The 18,896-nt window shown below is 40.5% G+C and overlaps 1 protein-coding gene across 2 annotated transcripts; it reads right to left on the bottom strand.

Annotated features, from left to right (window-relative positions):
* Positions 1-683: 683 nt before the first annotated feature.
* LOC121795835 lies at positions 684-8,033 on the bottom strand. Of its 2 annotated transcripts, none has more exons than XM_042194459.1 (13): positions 7,676-8,033; positions 7,065-7,246; positions 6,887-6,990; positions 6,444-6,524; positions 6,224-6,327; positions 5,988-6,074; positions 5,227-5,429; positions 3,001-3,202; positions 2,870-2,920; positions 2,687-2,785; positions 2,528-2,587; positions 2,312-2,436; positions 684-2,120 (listed from the first exon to the last, which is right to left on the bottom strand). In XM_042194459.1, the coding sequence occupies exons 1-13, from the start codon at positions 7,931-7,933 to the stop codon at positions 941-943; spliced, it is 2,736 nt and encodes a 911-aa protein (XP_042050393.1). In that variant the 5' UTR covers positions 7,934-8,033; the 3' UTR covers positions 684-940. The 2 variants fall into 2 exon arrangements, with proteins under 2 accessions (XP_042050393.1, XP_042050394.1); XM_042194460.1 differs by having other exon boundaries at positions 2,312-2,433; positions 7,676-8,032.
* Positions 8,034-18,896: the final 10,863 nt, after the last annotated feature.

Raw genomic sequence — 18,896 nt, 5'->3', positions numbered from 1 at the left:
CCACCACCCGCGTTACTCATTTCACGTTGTTGATCTTGTACAGAAATTAAGATAGAGAGAGTACTCGTTAAAACAAGTGGTGCGAATGAAAATGTCGCGCAAATCGCGTATATATAGTGTTTCGAAAATTAAAAAAAAATTGGCTCGCCGGTTCCTCGCCGATCAGGAGGCTGCAATAGCGGCGAGCCGATCGGCGAGAGAATCGGCGAGCGCCAGGGAATCGGCGTTCCCTCGCTTCGATTTGGCGCTAGCCGGCTGCAATAGTTCGGCGAGCCGTTCGGCGAGCGCCAAAAATCGGCGAGCCGCTCGCTAGCCGACCACTGGAGATGCTCTTATGGCCTAAAAGGAGCAGGGACTTTTCGGTCATTTGAGTGTTGAATAAGCCAAAGTGGGGGTATGGATTCCAGTTCCAGACAAAGCCGGTGTATTTTAGCAAGCAATAGCATAGGCAAAAAACAATACTAGAAGTTTCTGTTTGTGGTAAATTCTGGTACTATTCAATATAATCAATAATGTATACGAGACGATTAATAAAATTAATTACGTATTTACGATGATAACCACGTACCTCAAACTGCCTTAAAAAGAAGAGCGAGAATCTAGGGAAGTCGTCCCTTTCCGTCACATTATTAAATTTTACTCCGTATACCAATTATGGAGTAGTACAATTTTTCAGATTTTAATTTTATTTTAAATTACTTGCAGCATAGTTTTATTGAAAAAATAATTAAGTACATATCTTAATTGGTTACAATGAATTCTAAATAACTACACTAAAACACAACAAAATGGGACAGCAAGCAAGAAGTGAGTAATCGGAGAAGAAATAGCACAAACTAACTATATCCACTTCGTGTTCCTAGAGTCCTACACCGCCCAAGGATAACATTATTCACATAAAGCAAGAAATGCATAAACAAATAATTGAACTGTCTTGTCCCTATCCAACAGAGTCTTCCTGGGTGTCATCATCTCCCTCCATTTCAACGTCAGTGGCGGCTCCCTCTGTTTCAGCATCCGATGCTTCTCCACCACCATCTGCGTTATCGCTGCAATCTTCGGTGTCAGAGTTATAATCCACTCCCTTTTCAGATCCCACTCGATCATCACTCTCAACAACCCGACTAAACTGCTCCCTCAAATCAGGCGCCACTATGCCAATCATCTCACTGAGTGCCAGCCGTTCCTCGTGGTTCCGTCTGGCAGCAGCTTCCAACTTGGTGGGCGGGATGTGTTGGCTCTCTGCAACTACACTGCTGGAATCATGTGCAGCTGCAGCACATTCATTGTCTTCTTTCGTCCCACTCGCCGGTGACGACTCGTTCTCTCCCTGAACCGAAGGAGCTGTGCTGCAACCCCAGCTCCCAACGGCTTCAGAAGCCAACAGGTCTGCCGTATTGATAGTCCCTCCGCCTTCTGTGTCTTCTATTCGTTCATCCTCACCATCATGGCGACCTTGTGATCGGGAAGTGTTTTGGTCGTGTTCTGCTGTTTCTTGCTCGTTGGTACAGTTATCAACCTGCATCATATCCACATCTGGCGTGCTGCACCTATTCAGATCGATGTTCTTGCCACTCTGAAGTTCTAGGCTTTCCGTCTCCAGAACTTGCTCGGTTTCAGCAGCGCCACCTTCCAAGAGTTGGGGTGTGCCGACGCCTTCAGTTTCAGGAATTTGCTCGGTTCCAATGGCATCTCCACAAGAGAGGGGTGCCGTGCCAATGCCATTGATGTCAGAGCCAAACCCACCCTTGGCCTCGTCATCACACTCAGCACCGCCAAATTCTACCTCTTGTGTTTCTTCGCCCTGTTCCTGGGTTTTGGCATTGCAGTCATGCTTCTCTGTTACACTTGCTTCGTCACTCGAAGACACAACTTGATCCATGTCAAGGAAAGGTCCCGTTTTAGCCTTCCCGTTGCTTTGAAAAACCCCATCCTTGTCTCTCACTAGAGATCCAGTTTCGTTGCCATCGACTGGATTGAGATCAATATCATTTGATGTTGTCTCATTGTTCTCTTCATCTTCTAGTGTCCTTTGCATTGCTTTAAGCTGTTCTTGCTGCTTCACAAGCAGCACTGATATCTCCTCTGTTGTCGAATAGAAGGCACGTAGCTGTGTTTCACTGCATAAAAATTATCATGGCATTAACAAACTTCGAAATGATGACAAATACAGCATCGCATCAAGATCTCATAGATATAACATCTGTTGAATCTATGTAGTGATTTATTTAAAACTTCCCGCTCTCTAGAAAAAAGTGCTCAGCTTAAGTTGATCAGTACTGAAATCCGTCAAAGATTATTCTATTCTTACCGGAGCATAATTCTTTCCCTAGCACCTTTTAGCCGACGCCTTTCAAAATCAAGATCCCGCATTGCAGCACTAATCTCAAGTTCAAGAGCAGACACCTTTGACCATGCTTCCTCACGAGCTGCCTGCTACAGCAGCAAGAGAAACTCAGTTTGAGAAGCATAGAACTCATCAATCACCTCTGCTTAAATAAATGGTCTCATACAGAAAATCCCATACCTTTTCACGTTCAAGTTCTTTCCTCAGTCCTTTTCTTTCATGTTCCAGTTCTTCAACCCTCTAAAACACAATGGCAGAATATAAGAAAAATATCGAACAGGTAACAAGTTCTGTTATGTAGCGGACAATATCTAGGGAGGCAAGCAATAGTAAAATTACTTTTATAGTGCTGGCAGATGCTTGCTGTTCCTGGTGGATTTGACCCTCCAACTGACGCACTTTGTTCTCAGAGTTGACTAACTTTTGCCGTGCATCTTCCTGCCATTAAAACAAGCAATATTAAGGCAAGATACTGATATACCTAGGCAAGATGCAGAATAACAAGGGAGAGATGAAATATACCAATTTGGACCTCATTGTTTCCACCAATGTACAATTTTCCTTCTCAGCCTCCTGGATAATCACTTCATGATTAAGAAATGGCCATACATGAAAAGCCAGAGACTTATAGAGCTTATTATTATTATCTATACCTGAAGCTTATTTATAACGTCTTCTTGCTCCTTCTCTCGTCTCATAGCAGTTTCCGATACTCGTTTCAGTTCCTCCATTGCCTCAGCCTGTACTCTTTGTATTGCCATTTTCATATTTTCCAAAGCTTTCTCTCGCTCTTCTCTTCTCTGGTCACGCTCTTCATCTAGTAGTATTTTCAATTCTGATATAGAGGCCTTCTGGCTGAATGATTAAAAGATTAAGAAGCATCTTTAGAACATACTACCTCCGTCCACAAAAATTAGACAAAGATATAAATGGCACGAGTTTTGATGTGCAATTGATAAAGTAAGAGAGATATAGGAAAAAGTAAGAGACGAGATAGAGGGAAAAGGTAGTGGAATGAGTGTTAGTGGATTGCGGGGTCCACATTATAAATGTGTAGGATTATTATTTGTTGAAAACTTTCCATATTTAGACTTGTCTAATTTTGGTCGACGGCCAAAAATGGCAAACTAATCTATTTTTGGTGGACAGAGGTAGTATGACACAAACTAGTCATACCCAATGATTCTTGACGGCAAGATGTTTATATATTAGACATGCATTCAAAATTGCACAAAGATTTTTATAAATGCCTCTCTCTATATACCTAGCAATGTTGTCAAAGCAGTATAGCGGTTCATGGCGGTTCGCCCGAAAAATGCCACAGGGATATAGCGTATCGGTATGGCGGGATATAGCGGTCATTAATTAAATATATAAAATAATATTTATATATTCATATATAATTTAAAAAATTAGAAAATAATAAAAATATAACATTAAAAACTCTAAAAACATGTAATAAAGCATAAAATAGAAAACAATTATATAAAAGTCTAGCAATTAAAGTCTTTAGTTCAAGTGTTCAACAAAAAATAAACCATGATAAGCTCAATAGACATCAATCATCAAGCTCAACATAGTCTTCTAGCTCATCATCATCACTATCATCGGCATCCATTTCATCTTCATCCTCCATTGCTTCATCCTCTTGATCTCCACTTACACTATCCTCAAATTCTTCCTCTTCCGATTCTTCATCTACAAGCGCAAGCCTTTTCCTTTTCCCTTTCCCTTTTCTAGGTATGATAGGTTCTTTTTTCTTAGAAACTCTAAGACAACTTGAACTAGATGTAGAAGATTCTTTCCTCTTCTTTGACCTAGTATATGTCCTAGGCTCTCCAACACCCGAAGCCTTATACACCATGTTCCAATCAAGTGTATCATCGTCATCATGAACCAAATGATTACCACCATCAATATCATCATCATCATCATCCAACTCCCCAACTAGCCACTCATTGCACTCATCAATATCATCGAGAATAATAGGATCAAATTCATCGGTTGCACTAAGCTTGTTCCTATCAAGCAATTTTTGGTTATATTTCACATAAACCAAATCTTGCATCCTCTTATGCTCGAGCCTATTTCTCTTTTTTGTATGAATCTACAAAATAAATATAATTAATCGGCAGATTGGGGTGCAGATTGTGAATAGGAGGGGCCGTATGGCTGGGCGGTGGCTGAGTCACTGAGTGGGGCTGGAGGGTGCTGGCGGGTGCTGGCTAGGCTGCAACAGGCGGCGGCGGCGGCGGCGGCGGCGCGACGGTGGGTGGCAGATTGTGGAAGGAAAGGAGTAGAGATGAAAAGCGGCAGATTGGGGTTGTGGAATTAGGGTTTAGAATTATTGGGGTTAGAATTATTGGGGTGGGCTGATTGGGCCTATGCAAAATTAAATTAAAAAATAAAAAGCCCAATAAAAGTCAAAATTAGCACCAAAAAGTCAAAATTGGGCTAAAATACCGCTATTGCGGGATATGGTAGCGCTATGGCGCCACGACCGCCACGGGTATGGCGGCCGCCACAGAAAAATGCTACGTATCGGTGTGGCGATAGCGTTTTCATTAAAAACTGATATGCTATAGCGCAATATCCCCGCTATAGCCGCTATTTGACAACATTGATACCTAGTAACAAGAAATAGCAAGACTTCAGCCCGAACTCTCTGAATAGGAAAAAAGATGGCAAAGGATAAGTAGAAGAACGTCAAAAGTCAACGATCAAGAATGCTTCTTTATGTAGCTCTGAATTGAATTCCTGAACAGTTCAATGGACTGAGTAATTTATTTAAGCAATGACTGTAAGGAGCAAACAGGGGCTATCTGGATGGCTTAATTTTTCTCTTATATATGCATAAGTTAATAAGATACACTTCTTACCTAGTAATTATTTCATTGGCTTCAGTGCATGACTGCATAGATGCACTAAGTCTTTCATTAAGGTCCTCAATCCCATGTTTTTGCTCAGCAGACATTCGATTTAGCTCAGCTAATTCTTTGTCTTTAGACTCCAAAAATTGGTTCATCTGACTGAGTTGATCTAGAAAAGATTTTGATACAGATTCTTTCAACTCCTTCATTTCCTGCATAAGAAAATAAAATTGCTGAACGTAGGTACTGGTGTATGCCCAAAATCAAATACTTGAGACCAACAAGTAATACAAATGAATTAACAAGAAATCGAAGTTCATAAAGAAAAAGTGAGTCAAAAATGTTAGCTCATTGTGGTCAAGAAACAATAGCGCTGACAAGCAAAGGTATATCATCGCCCTCCTACCAATAGGTAGGGGGTTCGAGTCACCATGGGGGTGGGTAGATGGGGAACCATTATTGGTCCTCTTTAGAAGGAAGGAAACGAAAATTAAGCAAAGGCGTGCCATGGCTTCAGCTTATAGTGCAAGATGTTGAATTGCCAAATCAATCTGAATACACCAAGACAATTTCAATTATAAAGGATGGGAAGCAAAACAGGAACAAGTAAATAAAACTGAACTCCTTCTAATCCAATGTGAGGGGTATTTGAGTTTCTTGATGTAAAAAACCTGAGGATCTTCTGTGAACAACTATTTTGCAGATGATGAATAATAGTGTGGCGAGGATTACACAGCCGTGAAAGAACTCAATAAAAAAAAATGACATACAGTATCATGCTTCTCAGTAGCTGCACGACTTTCACTGCGTAAGGATTCAACTGTTGCGACTTGATCTTCCAGTTGCTTCCGGAGTTCCTACACAGACATTCAACATTCAAAACATACATAACGATACCACATAACTTTATAGATGTGAACGACTAAAAGTTGAATACAGTTTTCCATGAGTTTAGAAATTGATGAAACAGTACGAAAATTGGCAGAGTAGCAGCTCATTTAACTACCATATTTGATCTTTGAAGGCTGCGAAAATCGTCAAGGGAGAGTGGACCATCAGAAGCTCCTATGCCAATTCCTTTTAGTCTCTTGTTCTCAGCACAATATTCCTCTTCGAAAATAAGTAAGTATTAAGTAATGCAGTACCATAAACTTAATGTTTAATGCAATCTACAGCAATGCTTACATAAAACATGAATCTATAATCTGGAGGAAAAAAAAAGTTACCTGGTTTTCTCTTCAGAGATCCACCATCAGTCAGGCAAGAGGATTTCTGGACTTCACGATATACAAATGCAAAAGCAAGTTCTGCAAACGTGCAGAAGGTCACTCAGAAAAAGTCTTAAGAAAATCATATGGACGATATATACACTAAAATATTCTCTATTTCTCTTAAAACACTAATGTACCAGAAAGATCAAATGTTAAATTAGGAAAACAGTACTTTGTGGCATTATACTTCTTAACTAAAAGTAAATCATGTATGCAGCATCAAAGTACAGAACTTGCAGGCGATAATCTCAAGATAATGGCAGGCCAGCTTATATAATTGCATTGCTGGAGGATACAAGAATGGAGAAAAATTAAAAACCCAAGAAAAGCTAGAGATATACACTGCACATTCCAGAATAAGGGTAGAAATAATTGAGATAGTATTGCCATAACTCTACCATGGTGCGGAGCAAATGCTATTGAGATAATGTCGCCATGGCATAGCTTTGCTTCAAAAGTATTTTTGTTCAGTTTCTCCGAGTTTAAATATGTCCCATTTGTGCTACAAAAAACTAAGAAGCATCAGAATATTTTTTATCTCAAATTTATGAACGTGTCCCTGATAAGATAACTCACCTAGAATCTTTCAAGAACACGGAACAGCTTGCCAATTGCTGTTCTGTATCTCCAGTAGCAATCTTCTTTCGGTATATCTTGCAATGATTAGCACTAACTGCTGGTGCAATGATCTGAAAACGTGTATCATCTACTAGCCGACCAATGCAATGTTCATTTGAAGTTAGAAGCATATTCATGCCCTGATTTACCAAAACTTGAATCAGACAGATTCTTAATAAGTGGAATCAGGATCACTGCCGATAGAATATGAACACGAATGCATAGAAAAACATCTAATCCACAAGTCTGAAGGACTCGATTAGAAGGCAGCATATAAAAAATGTAACCAAAACCATAGCAATAATCATGTACTACATTGCTAACGAAATTAGTCCTGGAATATAAAGGAGAGGTCCCAGACTAATTATCAACATTGCCAACTAATTACAGACATAACACTCTCCATAACTGCAAGTAACATGCTAATGTGATCTTAAAATGCAGACAATAGCCTTTTAGAACTATAACAAAGATGAAAGCAAGCAGTTTAAACGATTAACATGGAATTATAATCAAAATCGGGCATGAATTTCAACTGACCCTGTATCATCAAACAATAAAAAAGAGACCTGATTGCGCTTGCGTGCCTTCTCAGATATGGCCGTGAGCACTCCCCAAACACCGGGATCAGAGTACTGAAGCGGCTGAGCGGCAATTTTGGCCGCCACCGATGATATGAACTCTTCAGCGGTCTGCAGATTTCTCAAAAGCGGAGTGTTACCGCAGTTGTCGCCGAGGCGCATGGAGGGAGAGTTGAGGGCCGAGTGAGGGCTCGGGCTGGGCTTATCGGGCCGCGGAGGTGACGAATTCTCGTCTTCGTCAGCCATATCCCCGAATGAGTGTGAAAAGGGCTTCGATTATGGCGCGGAATTGAAAACCCTAATTCTATTTCTGTAGCTGTGGGTTTAGCGTATGAGGGAAGCCTACGAAAATTTTATTAATATTTTCACTTTTCGATTTATTTTTGTACTCCTATAAAAGAATTTACGAGGAATCCAAAGTATGATAGGCTTTGGCCATCAGCAACCATGTCTCTTAGAGTGTCTACAATAAGGGAGCTTCAGCGGCCACCAACTCTGCGGCGGCCCCGCGGCTCCCTATTGCAGTGGACGGATGGGGCCGGGGGGGGGGGGGGGGGGTGGAAAGGCAACAGCCGACTAGATGGGGCCGGATCGCACTAGCGCCTGATGGAAGACTACTTTGGCGATGACCCCTGTTATCCGCTAGAGATTTTCCGTCAGCGTTTCAAAATGTCGCAGTGGCTCTTCATCCATATAGCGACGTCATTGGCGGGGCGGTATAGGTGTTTCACCCTCCGACGTGATTGCATCGGTCGGATCGGTCTGTCAACTTTTCAGAAATGCACTGCTGCAATTAGGCAGCTTGCCTATGCTGGTCCGGCTGACATGTTCGACGAATACCTAAAGATGGGTGAGACGACTAGCCTAGAGGTGTTGCGGCAGTTTTGTAAGGGCATCTGGGAAATCTTCGGTCCAGAGTATCTATGAAAGCCAACCTTTGAGGACTGCCAGAGACTGGATATGCACGGTTTCCCAGGGATAATGGGCAGCATCGATTGCATACACTGGGAGTGAAAAAACTACCCGAGAAAGGCTAGTTCACTACTGGATTCAAAAGCAAACATCCCTAGATGATCCTGGAAGTCGTTGCTAACTACCGCTTGCGGATCTAGCATGCGTATTTCGGTGTCGCAGATTCGAACAACGACATCAACGTTCTGCAGTCATCGCCTCTCTTCAATGAGGAGTGCCGAGTGGAGGGTCCAGAAATCAGATTCGTGGCCAATGGCACTCAGTACCACAAAGGATACTATTTGGCAGATGGGATATACCCTCGTTGGCCCGTATTTGTCAAGACAATCCGACAACCGGTTGGTATGAAGAAAGCCTATTTTGTGCGAAAACAAGAGGGTGCTAGAAAGGATGTTGAACGAGCTTTTGGTGTGCTCCAAGCGCGATGGGCCATTATACGGTGCCCGACACGAGTTTGGCACGAAGATGATATCGCGAATATCATCAATGCATGTATCATATTGCACAATATGATAATAGAAGATGAAGGATTTGCTGCAGAGCGTTGGGCACCGGAAGATGGTGCTAGTTCAAGTCACGGTGTTGCCTCCGCGCCGATACAGATGGGTGTACCACGTAGTAATGAATACTTGATCCAACGTTTCACTGATATGCGCAGGGACACAACACATACCCAACTCCAGGCCGATTTGGTTGAAAAGCTCTGGGCACGTAGGGGAGGGGGCGCAGCGTGAAGAAATTGTGTGATGTCGATAATTTTCGTTGTATAATTTTCCTTTTCATGTAATACAATGAAGATTTAGTTTTAAATTTTTATTTATTAAATTGTGTGTTTTTTTCTAATTATTATAGTCCCATAATTTTTATTCTAACTGAATTAAAATATGCCAACAATTGATAAAATAATGTGATTTGTGGCTTGGGCGTATCCACTATTGCTGTGGACAAATTTTTGTGGCTGTTGAAAAAAAAATAAAGTGGTTTGTCCACCAAAGTATCCACATTATTGTGGATACTCTTATGCATCTCTTAATTACACTATTTATGGGTCTCGGATTATCTTTTACCCCACCTCTTTTATACGAGACAATACATGATCTTTTAATCATCTCTTCTTTTAACAATTTGTAAATCTCAAATTTATGTATTATGAAATTTAATTAAATTATTTTTTAATTTAATTATAAAAAGAGATTTATTAAAACCTCTCTTTAAGTGTAAAATCAATTGTCCCACATCAAATTCACAAGGAAGGTAAAAGCTGAAAACCAATTTATCCAACATCAAAAGAACAAATAAGGTTTGTGTTGAAAACCTACTCGTGAAGTACTATAACATTTCGCTAATTCACGGAACCGACTTTAAGTATAGATCATTGTGAAATTATAGTTTTTTTTATATTTTAAAAATAGATTTGTTATAATTAAAATCAAATTTTATAATTAAAAACTATGTATATATATGACTTATATTTGACAAAAGAAGCCTACTCGCAATGGGCAAGTGGACTTCACCCCAACGAAAGCGGGCCATGTGGAGCAGACCACGTATCCGCTGGCTCAATAATCTTCTTACCACCTCATGAGGCTCGCAATGCTATCTTACCAGTTCCTCGTCTCGATGAGACGAGAATGAGCCACCGACAAGCTGTGTTGTTGATGCTATTGTAGCCCATTTTCTCCTTTTCCCTTATAATCATTTTAAGGCACAACAAAACACCTAACTAAAAAATGAAAAATATGAATACAATTTAAACTAAATTCTAAAACATTAATTTTTAATTTAAAAAAGTTTTATATTCCATATGTAGTTTATTGGTTACTTGTTATCCTTTGCATTCGCAAATTCATGCAGCTACGTACATAAATAAAACTTCGAATATTCAATAATATTGGTTGCTTAAAAGTTTAGGGATTTTTCCCCTTCTTTTTTGTAAATTTAATTAGCCTTTTTCTCTTTTTAACGAAATATCTTCCCAGTTAAAAATAAGTTGCAAACAAAATCAACTACACCGAATAGCACTTGGGTGAAGTCATCGATTAAAAAACACCTATACACAGCCAATGATATGAAATAATGGATTTAAACGGAGTAAGAAAACACAATTACTTCTCTCTAATTTTTTAATTAAGAAAACCACACTTAGTAAAATTAATACCCTTTTGTCCATATTAAGTGTCTGACGGTTCTTTTTTTGTCCTTTCACGATTAAAAATTTTCCGCATTTCATTTAACTTATCTAACTTATGCTCCCCCGTCCCACATTAGGACTCACATTGACTTTTCTGTACTCATTTTATAAAAATGATAATAAATAGTTAAGGTGGATAAATGGTAAAGTAAGAGAGAGAATAATGTAGGGAAGACTCCTAATATGAGACGGATGGAGTATTTTATATTTAGTACAAAATAAGATTATAGAAAAGTAGGACTCACACTCCATTAATTTTGTTTATGCACTTTTAATTATATTTCTCAACGTATCTTATTTGAGTCCCTTTGATCTGGTAGGAAATGTGTCAGATTTGAGAACAAATCCTTCCCAATAAGAGGGCAATGATGCGAATCTAGGTGGTGCAACAGATATATTAAAGAATCTTGGATGGCCACAGACTCGAGCCATGTCCAGAGAGCAAATGATGTCTTGAGCGTTGTCATCTGATGCTTATTACAAGTGGAGGAATCAATGGTTGAAGAGGAACGAGCTGAGAAGATATTGCTCGAAGTAAAAACGAGTAAGTGAAGTTGAGTGGGTCTTTCCCCTAAGGGCATTTGACCGAGTCGAGGCAACCAAAGAGGAGTCCGAATATTCGACTCGGCTGAGTGACGTTTTATTCTTTAAACCACTCGACCAAGTAAGGGGCGCGAAAGGAGAATAGAGAGATTTGACTCGGCCGAGTGTGGTGCGTGAAAGGAGAGTCTAAAGATTTGACTTGGCCGAGTGACATTTCACCTTTAAGTCACTCAAACCGAGTAGAATGCGAGAGCTAGAGTTAGAGGATCCTACTCAACCAAGTAGGATTCGGGCCGGGCCATGAGGCTACTCGATCGAGTGAAGACCAAACATCATCGAATTTTTGAACTCACCCTTCACCTTCTATCTTCTTACTACTATTAATATTCTTACGTAATTAGACTTTGACTATTGTGAACCCTGTTTTTTGAGCTATATCTCCTTTGAAATGAAGATTTTATCAATTCCAATATCACTTTGGTTGCTTGAGTGATTGTTGTTGCTTTAATAAATGTTTGCTTGCTAGTTTATTGTTGGAAACTATGTGGAGCTATTGTCGGTGAACAAGATCTTTACCATATCCATCTTTTGTGCTTAACTTTTTGTGGATTAAGTTTTATGCCTTCAAGTTTATCATTCAAAAACAGGTCTTATGGAGCATTTGCATGGTCTACGTGTAATGATTCACATCTCTAAACCTAGTCCTTGTATATACGACGCTCTTGCTTACTGCCCTAATCTCATACATTCTAGGGTATAGCTCAATGAAATAAATGATTATAGTAAAAAAGTTGATGTATATAGAATTAAAGTGACAGAAATTGTGACTTACAGACAAGAAAAAGTGAGATAAATTGCTTCGACGACGGTGTTCAAAAGTTCATCAGTTTAGTTCCTTACATTGAAAAATGATATGTTAGTTAATTTTAATATTGAACTTCTTATGCAGCTATTCAGAAAACAAAGAATTAAGAGAAATATAACGATATGATTATATTTTATTTTAATAATGACAAATTATTGTTTAATTTTTATATTATTTTTTAGTTTTATTTTTAAAATTATTTTTGGACTTAACCATGGATATGGATATTTTAGAAATAATGTCATATAGGTAAAATTTATGCTGCAAACTTTACAGGTGTTACTAGTCAGCGGCGGATGTAGGTGGGGTCGCGTGGGGTCGGCCCCGGTGACCCATCGTAAAATACCCTCCAGCAGCCTCCGACCCGAGGGCATCCAAACCCCTGCCCCATCGCCTACTCTCCGCCGCTGGTTCTTCTGATTTTCGCCGCTTATTTCTAAGCTGTAAAACTTCCTCCGACTTATTATTTGATTTCTTTTAGTTTAATTTGGTGGGGATGGCCATGGGTTAAGAAATGGGACTTTTTACTTGACTTAAAATACTTTTGATTTTACCGTCCATGGATGTACCTTTTTATAAAAAAAATGTCAGCATTGTTCCATTATTTCAATTCCGAACTATGCAATTACGAAAAATCAAATTTTAACAATTATTATTATTTTCTCAAATTTTAAATTTCAGAAATTCGTAATTCTATTTGTCCTAATTTAAATAGATATGATAATTGTCTTTAATTTTTTATTATTGATTTAAGTGATTTGTTTTAAAAAATTTAATGTAGTGATTGTGTTATTTCACTTTTAGGTTAATGGGAAAAAAAATCTTCAGTTTCTACTAGTTCTTTTAATGTTGAATAAGAACCACAATAATTGAAAAATCATGTGACATTTGATAACAAGCCGACGAAATTGAATTTGATGAAAGAGAAATTAAGGTCGATCCTGAATTACAAAAGTCTATTAGTAGTTTTGATGTGAACATTTGAGATCATATTTGTAAAAAATATGTATTACGAAATAATTTTGAATCGTTTTTAGAATATGGATACTAATATCAAGACAACTACCTCACACAACATAAGATATTAATATTTTATATAATTTTGTAAAAAATAATTATTTAAATATGATTTATTATCTTGTTCAATTCGATCTCACGATTTATGAATTTCTGGATCCATCATTGTTACTAATTTATAATTTTTGAATGAATGAATGTTGGGGTCGTGTTGCCGCCGATCTCACACGCACACGATCGAAAAATAAAACACACAAAGGTGTAACGTGGTTCGGTGATGAATCACCTACGTCCACGGAGAAGATGACCGGAATTTTATTGATGGAACTCTCAATACAAGAACTTCACACTCACAATCTATCACTCTAAGCAAACGCTAGCTAGTGCAAGAATTCTCTTCCAATTGTGTGCGTAATCTGTGTTCTGCGTCTCTCTCTCTCTCTCTGATTACAATCGAGCTGTAAGTATATATGGGAGTCAAGAAGAAAAACAAACTAACTAATTTGTTTCCAAAAACAGTTACAACCGCTAAACACCAACGGCTAGTTTCAGCTCGGCAGCTCAAACCGAGCTCCCTGCTAGTTCCAGTTCGGCAGCTCAAACCGAGCTCAAGACCGCACTCCCTTCTCGGCTCAAAACCGAACTCCCTTCTCGGCTAGTTCTAGCTCAAAGCCGAGCTTCCTTCTTGATCCCTGCCCCGAGCTTCAACGGCTCTGTCACTTGACTGAATCAGTGAACTGCAAGGACACACCTTCACAAATCTCCACCTTGTCCTTGCAAGTCTCCATCAACATCTAAATTCCCTTCTCAAAACCTGTTTCATACCTCAGCACTCCACAACCTCAACCAACTTCAAACAATGCTTGAACTTTGAAGCCGGTAGAGATTTTGTCAACATATCTGATGCATTTTCTTCAGTAGGAACCTTTACCACATCAATCCTTCCATCCTGAATTTCATCTCTAATGAAGTTCCTCCTCACATCAATGTGCTTGGACCTCTCATGGAACATTTGATGTTTTGCTAAACATATAGCCGAGTTGCTGTCACAGTTAATCTTCACTGCTCCCAGCTTCATTCCTAAATCTTCCAAGATTCCTTGCAACCATTTCCCTTCCTTTGCAGCCTCAGTCAGAGAAATATACTCAGCTTCGGTTGTGGACAGTGCAACCACAGACTGCAAATTTGATTTCCAGCTAATTGCTGTGCCATATAGTGTGAAGATGTAACCACTCTGAGACTTTCTGTTGTCTAAGTTAGCCGCATAATCCGAGTCACAGAATCCTTCTAGGACTTCCCTCTCCTCAGACCAAACTCCACCACCAAACTTCAAGCCAACCATGACAGACCCTTTCAGGTATTTCAGAATCCACTTTAGTGCTGCCCAGTGATCCCTACCTGGATCAGCCATATATCTGCTTGCAACGCTTATGGCATGAGCCACATCCGGCCTTGTACATATCATCAAGTACATCACACTTCCCACTATATTTGCATAGGGTATCCTGCTCATCTCTTCTCTATCTTCAGCTGTCTTTGGCATCTGTTCTTTACTGAGTTTGAAGCAGCTAGCCAATGGAGTGGATACTGACTTTTCACTCTTTACCTGGTATTTTTCTACCACCTTTCTGATATAATCAGCCTGAACCAATTTCAGTTCTTTCCTTTTTCTGTTCCTGACAATATCCATACCCAAGATTCTCTTGGCTTCCCCAAGATCTTTCATATCAAATCTCTGCTTCAACTCATCCTTCACAGACAGCAGCTCACTCTTGCTTGATCCTGCCAGCAGAATATCATCCACATACAACAGTAGATAGGCCAGTATTAGATTTCCACTTCTCTTGACATACACGCAGCTATCAAAACTGGATCTCTCAAATGCCATCAATTCCATCTGCTCATGAAACTTCTTGTTCCACTGCCGGCTGCTTTGCTTGAGCCCATATAGGCTTTTCTTTAACAGTCAAACTTTCTTTTCTTCTCCCGGCTTCTCAAAACCCTTAGGCTGCATCATATAGATCGTCTCCTCTAGATCTCCATGCAAAAATGCTGTCTTCACATCAAGTTGATGCAGCTCCCAGTTGAAATGAGCAGTCATGGCCAATAAGATCCGAATAGAAGTGTGCTTCACCACTGGAGAGAACACCTCTGTGTAGTCAATACCCTCTACTTGTGTGAATCCTCTAGCAACCAGCCTTGCCTTAAACCGTATACTTTCAACTTCCCCCACCTCTACTTTCTTCTTAAACAGCCATTTGCAACTGATCAGCTTCTGAGTCCCTGGATCAGTCACCAAAATCCAAGTCCCATTTCTCAGCAAGGACTCTATTTCTTCTTCCATGGCCTTGATCCATTTCTGACTTTCCTTGCAACTCATGGCTTCTTCATAGGTTGAGGGTTCTGAAAACATGAGTACTTCTGCTACACATAGAGCAAAGAAGCTCATGTCATAATCTGAGAATCTGCTAGGTAGGCCTGCATTTCTTCTTGGATTTCTTCTGGCCCCTTGAGCTGCAGCAGCTTGCTGCACTGGTGACTCCTGCTCACCTGTGTTCTGAGTATGTTGAGAACTAGTTGCTCCACCTTCTTCTTGATTTTCTGTGATCACAACATCCTCATCAGTGTCTGTTACAGCAGATTCTCCACCAAACTCAAGGTTTTGCATATCAGAGCTACTGCCACCACCAGAGGGCTTCCCATCATCTTTAAATGGCATCTCCTCTTCATTGAATGTCACATCTCTGCTCACAATGATATTTCTGCCTTCTCTATCCAAATTCCACAATCTGTATCCTTTCACCCCATCTTGGTATCCCAACAACACACATTTCTTTGCCCTTGGCTCCAATTTACTCTGCTTAATGTGTGCATAAGCAGCACACCCAAACACCTTCAAGGCTGAGTAGTCACCTAGGCTTCCATACCATCTTTGATCTGGGGTCTCATTGGATATAGCAGATGATGGACACTTATTGATCAGATTAGCTGCAGTAGAGACAGCCTCTGCCCAGAATCTCTTTGGCATTCCAGAGTAGAATAGCATGCACCTCACCCTTTCTAGCAATGTCCTATTCATTCTTTCTGCCAGCCCGTTCTGTTGAGGATTTCTTGGCACGGTCCTATGCCTTCTTATCCCTTTCACTTTACAGAAACTATCAAACTCCGCAGACAGAAACTCCATGCCATTATCAGTCCTTAGATATTTAAGCACTGAGCCCTTTTCATTCTCATATCTAGCATGCCATTCTCTAAATTTTTCAAAAGCTTGGGACTTCTCTCTTAGAATGTAAATCCACACTTTTCTTGAGTAATCATCTATGATGGAGATGAAATACTTGCCTCCACCTATGGATTCAGTTTGGGATGGCCCCCACAAGTCACTGTGGGCATACACAAATGGGGCTGATGAAGTGTGTTTCCCACCAGAAAATGGCAGCTTCTTTGCCTTTCCTAGAATGCAAGATTCACATTTCTTTAGGCTGTCTGATGCACTTAACTTCATCACTCCTCGTTTAGCCAGCTCTCTTATGCCTTTCTCACCCACATGTCCAAGCCTGGCATGCCATAGATACAGGTCTTCTGTCTGGGCAAGATTCACAGCATCAACCACGGTTTCACCCAGCAAATAGTATAGGCTGTTCTTTCTCTGAGCCTCCATCACAATTCTGGTGCCTTTTGTTACTGTGAGGATCCCATCACCAGAGTTGAATCTGCACCCTTTTGACTCTAGCATTCCAAGAGATATTAAATTTCTCTTGATTTGAGGAATGAATCTGACTTCTGTGAGAGTCTTCATACTCCCATCCTTCATCCTCAATCTGATGTTCCCAATGCCCTTGACATTGCACACTTGATCATTTCCTAGCATCACTGATCCTTCCCAAGCTGATAATTCTTGGAACCAAGATTTGTGTGAGCAAATGTGGAAGGAGCAACCTGAATCCATGATCCAGCATTCCTCAATCTTGGCCCCTGAGTGGATATTCAAAGCTTCATTATCTTCAACATCCTGAGCCAGATCAGCAGTCTCTATGTTCCCAGCCTTTTCTCGCTCTTGTTTCTTCTTCCAAGCAAAGCAATGCTTCTTTAAATGGCCCGGTTTCTTACAGTAGTGACAGCTTCTCTTCTCCTTCCATACTCCACCTTCTTCCTTCTTCTGGAACTTCTTCTTGGAACCCCTTTTATTCTGATTATTTTTCACATGCAGACTCTCAGCTACTGGATCAGTTTGTTTGTTATCAGCCTTCTGAGATTCCTTCATCTTCAATGCAGAATGAATCTCTTCATAGGTGACCTTGGTTTCTCTTCCAAGAAGCACTGCATCCTTGAAGTGCTCATAACTTTTAGGCAGGGAATTGAGCAACATCAATGCCTTATCTTCATCTTTAATGACCTCATCGATATTCTCAAGATCATCTATGCATTTCCCAAACTCCTCAAGCTGTTCAGAAATGCTCTTTCCATCTGAAAACTTGAAAGCAAGAAGCCTTTGCTTCAAATGTAACCGGTTCGCCAGAGACTTGGTCATATACAATGACTCAAGTTTCCCCCATACTCCTGCAGCCGTCTCCTCCTTGGAAACTTCCCTTAGCACCCTGTCCGTGAGGTTCAAGATCAGGGTGCTATAAGCCTTATACTGCATATCTTGAAGCCTTTGCTTCTCCTTGTCATCAGTATCAGGTTTGCCTTCTTTAGCGTCACCTTCATTCTTCAAGATATCCCATAGGCCTTGCTGCATCAAGATGGCCTTCATCTTCAGTCTCCACAGCCCAAAATCGTTTCTCCCGGTGAACTTTTCCACCTCGAACTTGGCTGTAGACATTTCTCAAAACGAGCGGTGGGCAATCGCCAAGATCAGCTTATACAACGGAAACTCTAGACACGAACTCACCCAGAAACCAATCAATCGGCAAATCGTGGAAGTCTTCCCACAGACGGCGCCACTTGTTGGGGTCGTGTTGCCGCCGATCTCACACGCACACGATCGAAAAATAAAACACACAAAGGTGTAACGTGGTTCGGTGATAATCCACCTACGTCCACGGAGAAGATGACCGGAATCTTATTGATGGAACTCTCAATACAAGAACTTCACACTCACAATCTATCACTCTAAGCAAACGCTAGCTAGTGCAAGAATTCTCTTCCAATTGTGTGCGTAATCTGTGTTCTGCGTCTCTCTCTCTCTCTGATTACAATCGAGCTGTAAGTATATATGGGAGTCAAGAAGAAAAACAAACTAACTAATTTGTTTCCAAAAACAGTTACAACCGCTAAACACCAACGGCTAGTTTCAGCTCGGCAGCTCAAACCGAGCTCCCTGCTAGTTCCAGTTCGGCAGCTCAAACCGAGCTCAAGACCGCACTCCCTTCTCGGCTCAAAACCGAACTCCCTTCTCGGCTAGTTCTAGCTCAAAGCCGAGCTTCCTTCTTGATCCCTGCCCCGAGCTTCAACGGCTCTGTCACTTGACTGAATCAGTGAACTGCAAGGACACACCTTCACAATGAATATGAGGACGTTCTGCCAAAAAGCTGACATGACAAAACTCATACATTTACTACTACCATAACTGCTTCATCACTCTCTCTGTGTCTCACACACGCGGAATGCGCAGCAGA

This window comes from Salvia splendens, chromosome 3 (assembly GCF_004379255.2).
Source record: "Salvia splendens isolate huo1 chromosome 3, SspV2, whole genome shotgun sequence".
Lineage (NCBI taxonomy): Eukaryota > Viridiplantae > Streptophyta > Magnoliopsida > Lamiales > Lamiaceae > Salvia > Salvia splendens.
The sequence above is the reverse complement of the archived record's forward strand: the minus strand, read 5'-3'. Positions and strand labels throughout refer to the sequence as shown.